General features: G+C 38.6%; 1 protein-coding gene across 1 annotated transcript in view; it reads right to left on the reverse strand.

Moving 5' to 3' along the window:
- The window catches only part of LOC100356485 (protocadherin-15), a 1,660,811-nt gene that overhangs the window by 741,714 nt on the left and 905,672 nt on the right, over positions 1–13,425 (reverse strand). Inside the window, 1 exon segment of the mRNA XM_070057681.1 lies at positions 2,511–2,629. Coding sequence (XP_069913782.1) covers positions 2,511–2,601 — 91 coding nt within the window. The 5' untranslated portion in view covers positions 2,602–2,629.

Below are 13,425 nucleotides of genomic sequence, written 5' to 3' on the forward strand. Positions count from 1 at the left end.
CCCCAAATGTTCACAAGAGTTAGGACTGGGTGATTCCAAAGCCAGAGCGAGAAACTCCATCCTGGTCTACTGTACGGGTGGCAGGGAACAAAGCTCTGCAGGCATCATCTGCTCTTTCCCAGATTCATTACTAAGGAGCAGGATTGGAAATGGAGCAGCCAGAACTTGAACTAGCACTCTAATGTGGAATGTAGGCATCTCACAAGCCACAGCTTAACCTGTGATGCCACCATTGGCTCCTCTAAAATGCTATTATTTTTTAAAGATTTATTTATTTAACTTGAAAGGCAGAGTTACAGAGAGTTCACTACCCAAATGGCCGCATCCACCACAGCTGGGCCAGAACGAAGCCAGGAGCTTCTTTAAGGTATTCTCAACGGGTGCAGGGGCCCAAGCATTTGAGCCATTCTCTGCTCCTTTCTTGGGTGCACTAACAGGGAGCTGGATCAGAAGCGGAGTGACTCAAATTAGCACCCATATAGGCTGCTACTGCTAAAGGAGGCAGCTTATCCTGCTGCACCACAGCACCAGCCCATAAAACACAATCATTTAATATAAATTGAAGCTTTAAAAAAATCCATTGCTTTAAAGCAGCAGGTTGAAAAAAATAGGGAAATTATTAAAACATTAGATTCTCAGCAAATGCATGATACTTTCTGCAACACTATTTTTTTTATTACTGTTCAATTTTCTAGACTGGATATATACAATATCCAGGAATGATAAAGGCGTAAACATCAAAGTCAGAAGAACTTGAAGTAGACACTGCTAATTAGCAGGACTGTTCAAAGGATTAAGCTAGCAACTTTTTGAAAATTGTTATTATTTTGAAGTATTCTACAAATCCCAAAAGAGCTCTATCTCCCTCAGATCACTGAGGATTGAGAATGACTTTGTATCTGTAAAAGTTGAATACTATTTTGTCAAGTCATATGAACGTGTCTATTTTTAGAATAATCAGTTTAGCCAAGCATTTCACAAAAGAAATTCACATTCTTTGATGCCATTCAGAGTAACTAGAGAACAGGGTACAGAGGTGAGGAAGGGGAGCAAATAGTTGCTGTGTGTGCCATGAATGTTGAACAGATTTTAAGTAAAAACATTGAAAAGTTAAAAAAAAAGTGAGAGGGCAGTGCCATGGCACAGTAGGTTAATCTTCTGCCTGCAGCGCCAGCATCCCATATGAGCACCGGTTCTAGTCCCGGCTGCTCCTCTTCCAATCCAAATCTCTGCTATGGACTGGGAAAGCAGAAGATGACCCAAGTTCTTGGGCCCCTGCACCCACATGGGAGACCTAAAAGAAGCACCTGGCTCCTGGCTTCGGATTGGCGAAGCTCTGGCCATTGCGGCCATTTAGGGAGTGAACCAATAGACGGAAGATCTTTCTCTCTGTCTCTCCTTCTCACTGTCTGTAACTCTACCTCTCAAATAAATAAATAAAATATTTTTTAAAAAAGGAGTGAAACCACATTTTCTTGAATACTAAATTTCTAGGTTGGAAATTTTATACATTTTTAATTATATTAAGCTTAGGTAGATGATAGATATATTGAGAGATGGTAGAAATGGGTATATATATATATCTTAAATTGTATTATAACATATCAAAATATTGAAATATCTAAGACAGGCATATTTGGGCTACTATAGACATCAATGCATTGTAAGGATGATAAGAAGCCTGAAGACAAAAGCATCTTTCTAAAGTGTCTGACTTACTATTAGGGAATGACTTAATAAGCAAGATACTTATTCTTTTACACTGTTTTAACACTTTCTAAATAAAACTGTACAGAATACATTAAACTCTAGAGTAATGGGAATTTTTTGGCATTTGTATTGCTAGCTTTATTATCTATAGATTTATTTAATTTTAAAGTTTCATCATTTGAAGGAAAGAGAGAATGAGATTGATTTTCCATCCACTGGCTCATTCTCCAAATGTCTTCAACAGCCAGGGCCTGTCCAGACCAAAGTCAGGAACTAGGAATATCATCTGGATCTCCCACAGTGATGTCAGGGAACCAAGCACTTGACACATCATCTTCTACCTCGCAGGATGCTTTACTGGAAAGTTGGATAGGAAGCAGAGGAGCCAGAACTTGTAGCACCCACTCTGCTAAGAATTCAGGTATCACAAGAAGCTGCTAAACCCACTGTGCCAAAATGACAACCCCTGGTGGCTTTATTTTAAATGTTTTTATTTATTCAAGAGTTATTAAACAGAATTTAATATTTTTCAAAGCTTTTAAGCGTTCTCTTAGTGAGAGAGTTCAAACGGAAGTCTTGCCTCAGATCTTTGACCATACTGTGATCCTTACTGAGAAACAAAGTACACCTACTATCACTTTTGTAAGCTTGCTGTAGTTAAGTTAAACCACCGTGCAGAACTACTAACCTTTAAACAAGAAATACAAATTAGCATTATTCATTCCTGCAGTGTGCTTCATTTTCAATTCAATAACAGAAACTCTGGGCTAGCTCTAAAGGTCAAACTAAACCAGCCTTACCATCATCATACTGGCCCACACAGATTGGGAAGAGACAGCCAAGAATGAACGCTGAAGCCAAACGTTTCCAGAGACAAAACTGTTGAAACATCTTCTGTCAAAATCCACTCAAGGATGATCTGAAATAACAAGAGGGAGAAAGAAACATTTGACATGTTCATTAATCTATTATAGGTAAACACAACTGTCACATCACAGAAAGGCCTTAACGACTTCACAGTTAATTACCTGTGCCTCTCCATCTATTAACAAAGCACCTCACTTGTTTAATGCACTGGAACTCTTCATCAGCATGATTTTGCAGTCAAGCAATCTCTAAGGAAAAGCATCTTTTTCTGCTTTTTAATTTGCAAGCAAGAAGCGAAGATATTGTTTATATCAAAGTATATGGTCTTTAAAATGAAGATCTTGTGGGTAAACCCAATATTCATCAATTTACATTACAGAGTTTAACTTCTCTATATCATCATTCAACTGTGAAGTATCAATTGCTCTACAAAAATTAAAGGTGGTAAACCAGTTAATATTCCACACAAGAATTTAAATGGAAATTTGTCTTACAGAACTATATATAAAAATAATCATTAAAAACATAATTTCTGGGCCAGCATTGTGGCACAGTGAGTAAAGCCACTGCCTGGAATGCTGGAATCCCATATACGTTGTGGTTCCTGTCCTGGTTGCTCCACCTTCAGTCCAGCTGAATGCTAATGTGCCTGCAAAAGCACCTAGGGATGGCCCAAGTGCTTGGGCCCCTGCACCCCCATGGGAAACCCAGAAGAAGCTCCTGGCTCCTCGCGTCAACCCAGCCCAGCCCAGCCCAATTATTACTGCCATTTGAGGAGTGAACCACAGATGGAAGATCTTTCTCTCTGTTTCTCTCTGTCCCTATCTCTCACTTTGACTTTCAAACAAATAAATAAATCTTTTTTTGAAAAGTAATTTCATACTAATAGCACGATAAGGTAGTAACTATACCAAGGAAGACTAAGGATAAGCTATCAATTTCTACCACATCTGTCTCTCTAAGGATTTGGAAGAATCTCATTTCAATTCCTTTGTTTTACATTGCAACCTCTTAGTAACTGAAAAAAAAAAAAGTAAAAAATAAATAAAAAGCAAACTGATTGAGAAGTCAGCAGACAGTAAGCATGCCAGAAAGTCTTACTGAAAGAATGATGTGCTCAATTTCAAATTGAAAAAATCATTCACACAAAATTGCTCAAACACCCCTGATTACCAATCAGGCAGAATGGTAACGGTAATGGGATGGGAACTGTGTTTCGCTAATTCAGAGGTTCCAAACTCAAATGTCCACGGATGACAAGCAGACAAAGGAAACAAGGGGGTGAGTCTGCAGAGACAATGAGGATGGTGGAGGCCTTGGGAAACCAGAGCACAGGGCTTGCCTAATGAGACCAGCTGGTGTTCAACTTCTGTCAACGATTATCATGTGGCAATGCAAACCAGTACCACCAGGTCTGCCTGTGTTCCAGGAAGAGGCCGAAATCCAAATTTTCTGTGATTGCCCAATGTTTAGATGATTGTGAAATCCTCTTTATAAGACTAAATGCTTTTGGCAGGTCATTTCATTGTCTGAGGTCTTCCAGTTTCCTACTTCTGCCCAGGATTCTCTTCACTGGACAATGCGTGCATAGGTTCATTAGAGGATACAAATGAACTATTTAAATCCTGCTGTTATCTACATTTTATTTCATCCAATTTTGTTTATTTTTGGGTATTTTAAAATTTTTATTTTACAGTAACATATATATTATCTCAAAATGATATTAAAAGCCCCAAGTTTTTTTGTTTGTTTGTTTGCTGAAAAGATACATACTTCTTCAATTTAAAGATCATTACCTAGTCATTCACATTTTAATACGAAATATATTCCCTTTTTGTTTCTTTACATAAAGGGTAAAGGGAGCCTTCTGGGTATCTGGTTCTCCCACATTTTTTTTTTCACAACATATTTAGCTCTAGCTCTCATATCTTCTATGCACAAAGAAGAGTCTAGCATTGGATGCCAAGAGAACCTAACAAACCGTACTTCCCTGTAAGAAAAAAAGACAATAAACTTGGCCAGTACTGGTGGTTATGTAGAACAAGGGATAAGATAGTGGCTTCTTATGTTTCAAGTTCATCAATGTAGTAGTTTTAAAACTTAAAAATTCAACACCATCTGTTTCTCACATTCTGAATCATTAAGATGGACTTTAGATACTGTCTACGTTGTAAGATTATTCTGAGCATTAAACAGTGAAATGAGTATAAATATATGCTTAGATCAGCATCTTAAGTTGAGTGAGTACTCTGTGGAAAACACTTTGAGTATTTTTAACTCAGCAGCTGTGGATTCTTATAAGTACTAAAATAATCTTATGATTTGATTATTATCTACAGCCCTTGTCTATACTCCTGTGGAACAGTGGTCTTTCTACTTTTTATCTGTTGAATATTAGGGTTAGTGTGCACTAAGCCTGTGATTATAAAGTAAACTTAAATCAAGTTTTTGTGAAAATTGAAGAACAAAAGAGGAAAAATAAGGAGGGAACTTGAGGGAGGGAGTGAGGGGAGGAGGGAAGTTCAGTTATCTATTTGGAACGCATCTTTGAAATACATGAAATCTGTTCTCTTTATATTCATAAAAATTTAATAAATAAATATCTCCTCAATTTGTCTTAGCAAGACCTCTAAGGTAAATATTATTGTCCCCATTTTATGGAGGAAAGTGTAACCCCACAAAGGGAAAGTCCCTAGCTCAACATTTCAAACTGGAGAGTGGTGGAACAGGGTCCACAGTTTGTGAATTTGAAACATTTGCCCATTCCATCCGAGACAAGGAGAGGGAATTTCCTAGAGAACACATGGCTCTGAGGGTGCTCAGCACCGTGCAGGCCTAGAATGGCCCACTGCATTCCCCAACTTACACGATAAGGGCTTAATATTCCGTTACCATCTCCAAAGGGCTATAACCCTACCAACATGCACAGTCAGCTCCATGTTTTCTCTGTCAAATATGACAACATTAGGAAACAAAAAAGAGAGTGAAAATATGAACAGAAATCAGTTCAAAAAATATTTATTAAAAATGTTTTAAAGGAAAAGTAGCCTGTGAGCAAAGGACAATGTACACACTTGTGTTCCTATGTGACTATGTAATTTCCCAACCTGATTTCCCGCTGACTGGCTGGTTTTGAGTTTTATGCTCTCACAAATGACACTGCTTTGTTTCATTTATAACTCAAACCAATTTCGTTTCATTTAACAGCCTTCAAGATGGAAAACAACCCTACGGACCATAATTTCAAAATCATTGCTGCCACTGTGGTACTATCCCTCCAGAAATAGAACTTTTGAATGAGTAATCTTAGACATTTTTATTAGTGGATCATTGTACTTTGGAAAACATCACAATAAAAAACTTGGCTAAAAACTATTTAGGGTACATATAATGCTTACTACCTGACTAATTAAGATAATTCTGGGGAATATGATAACTTATTTGTTTTTGAATAATAAGAAGATGATAGCTTCTGTAACTTTTTTTTTACTGCTTCATGTATATTTGCTTTGTTTCAAAAAGTAATTTTAACCACCTAAGTTGACTTAATTCTCATGGAAACCCAGAGTATGTAGTCACCATTAAAAAGTGGCACTCAAAATACAGAACACATATTGAGTTAATAAGAGAACTAAGGTTTCTAAGTGAAGCTATGTCCAAGAAAGCGGATGTGTTGCTCTAATCAAGACCACAGGTACAGGGGCTGGCGCTGTGGCACAGTGGGTTAAAGCCCCAGCCTGCCCATCCCATATGGGTGCTGGTTGGAGTCCCAGCTGCTCCATTTCTGATCCAGTTCTCTACTATGGCCTGAGAAAGCAGTAGAAGATGGCCCAGGTCCTTGGGCCCTGTACCCACATGGGAAACCTGGAAGAAGCTCCTTGCTCCTGGCTTTGGATTGGCTCAGCTCCAGCCATTGTGGCCAATTGGGGAGTGAACCAGCGGCTGAAAGACATCTCTCTCTCTCTGTCGCTGTCTCTAACTCTCTCTGTAACTTTTTCAAAAAATTACAATAAATATTTAAATAAAAAGACTATAAGGCTCAGCAGGTAGAGAACATTCATGGAATGAATAAATTGGCAGCTTACTTTACAGTGGAACTTCTGTGATCAAATAAGTTAGATCAGATAAAATGCTTCAGGCAAGAGACTTTCCTTTGCTAGTTTTACAATCTCTAGAAATGTAAGAAAATGCCATATAGGATTTGAAACACAGATCTTGCTAAATGATTGTAGGTAAACAAAAGGCCTATTAAGTGATACCTGTAATGCAGTATTGCACCTCCATCATAAATCCCATTCAAACCCTTGTCAAAGTACAAATGTCTTCCTCTAGAACTCCTTGACAAGTGGTTTTAGGTGTTTTAGGCTCAAACAAATCTAAAGCATACTCATTTTGAAGGAACGTGGATGACTCGTAAATAAGTTGACCATACTTGTTTTTACGAGGTAATGTGATATAATAAATATGGTTTTGCAATAGTAATTTGAAAATTCTGTACTATTTTGATGTCAAAATATTGGAGAAAATGTTGGCTTCTCAATTATGTGATAATCTTACCTGTAAGTATTTTGAACTTCATCTTTGTTTGTAAGGATATATCATTATTAGTACTCAAGACACAATATGCTGATTTTTTTTATAAACTACTACAAAGCACCTGGAAGGCACATTTGACCCTGCAAATTTAATTATCTATTTATTTATTATTTTATTTATTTGAAAGGTAGAGTTACAGAGAGGAAGAGAGAGAGAAAAAGGTCTTTCATTTGCTGGTTCACTCTCTAAATGGCTGCAACGGCAGGAGCTGGGCCAATCTGAAGCCAGGAGCAAGGAGCTTTCTCTGGGTCTGCTACACAGGTCCAGCAGCCCAAGGACTTGGGCCATTTTCTACTGCCCTCCCGGGCCATAGCAGAGAGCTGGATCAGAGTGGAGCAGCCAGGATTTGAACTAGTGGCCATATGGGAAGCCAGCACTGCAGGCAGCGGCTTTACCGACTATGCCAAAGCGCTGGACCCAATATACTAATTTTTAAGTTCACTTCACTTTCATTCCTTATAAGATAAAGCTCATATTCCTTTCTCTGTACTCAGGGTCTGCAAAAACTCATTTATTCAACAGAGACAAATATAGTGTCCACTGTGAACCACTCAATTTTCTAGGCAGCTGGAAAAAATCAGGGAACAAAACAGACTCACTTCTCTATTATCATAGTTTTTATATTCCAGTGAAATAAACAGTAAACACAAATAAAATATATAACTTGTTTTATAATATAGTACATGATGTGAAACTACTAGCTAGCATTTTCAAAGATTTGTAGTGATTTATACTAAATTCTGATTCAATAAATGAAATAAGATTGCACAAAAAACTAACATGATTTCTGATAACAAAACTGAAAGCAGAGCGATTTCAACAACCCTGGCTGAGAGCACCCTTGATGATATCTTTTGCCCTTGAGTACAGATTTCTGTGCATCTCTTGCGAGGGAAATAAAGGTATTTCACTCTGTAACTCTACCTTTCACTTTCAGGTATAAATCCAGTGGCAGGCGATACACAAAGCTCTTCTCTATACACATGCATCCCTGCATTAGGGATGGTTGTGTAACACATCATTAAAGCAGCCAAGGCTGACACCACAACCATTTTCCCTTGCACACATTTTTGTAAAATTAATGTGTTTATTTAGTCTCTTTTTACCTACCTGCCTGCTATATTTAAAAAAATTACTGAGGGCCGGCACTGTGGCGTAGTAGGCTAAGCCTCCACCTGCAGCACAGGTTCCTCTTCCAATCTAGCTCTCTGCTATGGCCTGGGAAGACTGTAGAAGATGATCCAAGCACTTGGGCCCCTGCACCCATGTGGGAGACCCAGAAGAAGCTCCTGGCTCCTGGATTTGGATCTGCCCAGCTTCAGACACTGCAACCGTTTGGGGAGTGATCAAGAGGATAGAAGACAGTCCTCTATCTGTAATTCTACCTCTCAAATAAATAAAATATTTTTATATCAATTTTCTTGAGAGGTCCAGGTTTGGAAAACACTGTCAGCATTGTGATGGAAAAATCTCATGCTAGCATTGCATCAGGAAACAAGCTGGGGTCCTACAGTGAAGTGTCAGTACCTGTTCAGCCTGCCCTTCCACAATTGTGTAGTCATAATCCTGACACCACTGATACCCACCAAATTCCAGATTGAGCAATCAAGATAATACATATCTCCATTCCCTATTCCTTGGGAGAAACATATGAAACTGACATTCCAGAATAGACCAAACTTCATTTCAATGTAACCAGAACTATCTAATTGAAAATATGAGGTGGCTGGCTCTGTGGCCCAGTGGGTTAAAGCCCTGACCTGAAGCGCTGACATCCCATATGGGTGCCAATTCAAGTCTCAGCTGCTCCACATCCGATTCAGCTCTCTGCTATGGCCTGGGATAGCATTGAAGATGGCCAAGGTCCTTGGGCCCCTGCACCCATGTGGGAGACCCAGAAGAAGCTTCTGGCTCCTGGCTTTGGATCCGCATAGCTCTGGCCATTGCAGCCACCTGGGGAGTGAACCAACAGATGGAAGACCTCTCTCTCTGTCTCCCCCTCTCTCTGTAACTCTGCATTTCAAATAAATAAAATAAATCTTTTTTAAAAAAAGAAAATATGAGGTTTTTCAGTCACCATATCTTATAGCAGTAAATATGAATGTGTTTATCTCAGTGGCTGGAAACTTCACTTCTATTTCAGCATAGTTGGTAACATCAATAATGACTTCACTGCCTCACAGAATAATTATCTATCTTAAACATGGCATGAAAAATAATCTTTTTAAATATTTTATTATGGAAACTCTAGGAAAAGAACACTTCAGAGATTCTTTTAGATACATTCATGCTTTCTAGATCACTTTCTATTTTTGCCTTCATATGCTTTATAAATACTTATATTATTTATTCACAGGGAAATATACTTCACTGATACATAATTATATATACATTTTATCTACAACTTTACATATGTATACATACAATTTATGTTAAGAAATAAATGCATATTCTATTTAAATGTGTACTATGAATAAACACTGGGATCATCTTTCACTTGATTTATTTATATTTTTTATGAGAGTAAAAATAGAGTGAATGAAACTACATTCATCTCCCATTGCCCCTCTTCTTATTCTAATGCATTCAGAGATAATACATTTTCTAGACTTTGCATTTCACATTGTATGTAGGCTAAGTAGGGGTCTTAAAGTTGTATAATACATGAATGCACATGCAGAAGTTACATACTACATGCATAATTTTTAATCAGCTTTGTAGTGTTTTCAGAAAATTATTTATTTGAAAGGAAAGGTGTCACAGTGAGAGAAAGGCAAAGACAGTGAAAAAGAGATTCTCTACACACTGATTCACTTTCCTAACAACCACCAGCAGTCCTGGCTGGCTGAAGCCATCAGCCAAGAATTCCAATTGGGTCTCCCACATAGGTGGTAGGAACCCAGGTGTTTCTACCATCACCTGCTGCCTTCCAGGTGTATTTGCAAGAGACTGAATTCTAAATGTAGCAGCTGGAACAACCAAGCACTTCAGTAATGGCTGCAGGGGTCCAAAGCTGTGGTTTAACCTGCTGCACCACAATGTCAACCCCTGTAATGGTTATTTTAACCTTATGTTCTCAACACATTGACCTGGAATATTTTCATTTCTTATAATTTAAACTTATAAAATTCTGTCAAGAACTAAATCTGTACATTTGGTGCTTATAAAAAATGAGGCAAAAGATGAAGGTGTTTTTGTGCCTGTGTTGTCGTCTACAAGTAAAGCTGCCACCTTCCATGCCAGCATCCCATTTGGACACCTAAACCTGTCCCTGTTGCACCACTTCCTATCCAGCTCATTACCAATGGCCTGGGAAAAACAGAGGAAGATGGCACAAGTGTTTGTGCCCATTACACCCAGCTGGGAGACCCAGAAGAAGCTCGTGGCTTGTGGCATCGGCTTGGCACAGCCCTGGCGGTATGGCCATTTGGGGAGTAAACCAGTAGATGGAAGACCAGTCTCTCCTTGTCTCTCCTCTGTAAATATTCCTTTCAAATAAACAAATATTTAAAAATAAAGAGGAATATTTTGAGTAAGGTAGATGCTACTATTATTAAAATCTTGAAACATAATTTACTAACTTTCATAATCAAACAGTAGATTGGTCTGTTTAAACTTCATTTTCATTTTTATTATTTGTGATAAGAAATTATATGTAGAATGTATAGTCTAGGACATTCACAAAAACATCATCTCAAATATAGTACTAAAATATTAGTCTATCAGGGAAAGACGCTCAGAAAAATAAGCATTTTATAAATATTTCCAAGCTCGGTTTTGATGCAATTATTTGAAGCTGTAATCCTTTATTTTACAAAACAGAATAAGGAAGTGATCAGTCTTGTCAACTGGCAAAAGCGTGAAGATGAATAATTTGACTTAGAAAAATAGGTAATTATGTAACAGCCATGTAAGCCCTTCATTTATGCTACAAGCCCATCAAGGTCACTGTGCTCTTTCTCAGACTAGATTTTAATGAAATGTTGTGTGGAATTTGCTGTACAAAAATTCTAGTAAGCGGATATTTCTCTACAGACTAGAAAAGCATTCATAATACATAAATATATAAATGTATCTAATATAGTGTGTATGCAACCAAAAGACTAAAAAAGGGATTTAAAGATTTAAAATATCTTGAATAACTAGATGGTTGTAAATTACAACATTGAACTGAGCCTGAAAATGTTTTTAAGAATTAACTATTATGTTGGCCAGCGCCACGGCTCACTAGGCTAATCCTCTGCCTGTGGCGCTGGCACCCCTGGTTCTAATCCTGGTCGGGGCGCCGGATTTTGTACTGGGTGCTCCTCTTCCAGCCCAGCTCTCTGCTGTGGCCCGGGAAGGCAGTGGAGGATGGCCCAGGTGCTTGGGCCCTGCCCCATGGGAGACCAGGAGGAAGCACCTGGTTCCTGGCTTCGGATTGGCATAGCGCGCCGGCCGTAGCGGCCATTTGGGGGGTGAACCAACAGAAGGAGGACCTTTCTCTCTGTCTCTCTTTCTCTCACTGTCTAACTCTGCTTGTCCAAAAAAAAAATTAACTACTATGTTGAAAAAAAAAATGAATGCAAATTAAATTATGATTATAAAAAGTCTTTATAGAGAAGAAATAACATCCTAATTGTTTCAAGCAATAAATGCATTGTTAATTTAAGAGAGGGGCCAGCACTATGGCATAGCAGGTTAAGCATCCACCTGCAGTGCCCGCATCCCGTATGGGTGCTTAGGCCCCTGACCAGGAAGAAACTCATGTGTCCTGGCTCCTGGCTCCTGGCTCCTGGCTTCTGGCTCCTGGCTTTAGATAAGTCCAGATCTGGCCATTGTGGCCATCTGAGGAGTGAACCAGCGGATGGTAGAACTCTCTCTCTCTTTCTCTGTTGGTCGGTCTGTCTGTCTCTCTGTAATTATACCTCTCAAGTAAATAGATAAATCTTTAAAAAGAATTTTTTTTTGACAGGCAGAGTTAGACAGTGAGAGAGAGAGAGAGAGAGACAGAGAGAAAGGTCTTCCTTCCGTTGGTTCACCCCAAAATGGCCGCTATGACCAGCGCGCTGCACCGATCCGAAGCCAGGTGCCAGGTGCTTCCTCCTGGTCTCCCATGCGGGTACAGGGCCCAAGCACTTGGGCCATCCTCCACTGCCTTCCTGGACCACAGCAGAGAGCTGGACTGGAAGAGGAGCAACCTAGACACATTCTGACACCCCAACCAGGACTAGAACCCAGATGCTAGCACCACAGGCGGAGGATTACCCTAATGAGCCATGGCGCCAGCCTAAAAATTTTTTTCTTAAGAAACATTAAGACATGCATTATTGCAAATTTTAATAAAAAATCATGACCATTTGAGAAAAATTAGCTTGGATAATTACGTATGTCAAACAAAATAAGAAGACTGCGTCATAGTATAGTGGGTAAAGCCTCTGCCTGCAATGCCAGCATCCCGTAATGGCACTGGTTCATGTCCCAGCTGCTCCACTTCTGATCCACTTCCGTGTGAAAGGCAGGGCAAAAGCAATGGAGGATGGCCCAAGTGCTTGAGCCCCTCCACTCACATGGGAGACCCTGATGAAGCTTCTGGCTCTTGGCTTCGGCCTGGCTCACCCTGGCCATTTCAGCCTTTTGGGTGAGTGAACCACTGAATGGAAAATCCCTATCTCTCTCCCTATTTCTCTGTATTTCCAACTTTCAAACAAATACATATTTTTTTTAAAAAATGAACAATAATACACACTATAGGAAAGAAATAAAGATGTTTCTCCAACAGCAGAATAGTTGTGAGCATCAGTTAAATTTAAACTTCAAGAATTATTTCATTTTCTATTCAATGTATAAATGGATAAAGAAATGTGATATACAGCATAATATTATATATAATAATATGTAGTAATTACATACATTGGCATATTATTCAACCATAACAAAGACAGAAACTTTATCATTTTGGACAGTATGAGTGAACCTAGAGGATATTGTGCTGAGTATAGTAAATCTGACAAAGAATGACAAATATTTTATCTAAAAAACTCAAACTCATGACAGGAGACAGAAGGGTATTTGTCAGACATAGCTTAGTGGAGATGGGATGCAGAAATAGTGGTCAAAACCCAGAAACTTTTAATAATACAATGAATAAAATTTACATATCTATTGCACAATAAAAGTGGTGGATCTGTGAATTAATTTGATTGTGATAATCTTTGCAAAATAAATCCATGATGTATACTTTGAATATATTAAATCTCTATTTGAAAATTA

Source organism: Oryctolagus cuniculus, chromosome 15 (assembly GCF_964237555.1).
Source record: "Oryctolagus cuniculus chromosome 15, mOryCun1.1, whole genome shotgun sequence".
Classification (NCBI taxonomy): domain Eukaryota; kingdom Metazoa; phylum Chordata; class Mammalia; order Lagomorpha; family Leporidae; genus Oryctolagus; species Oryctolagus cuniculus.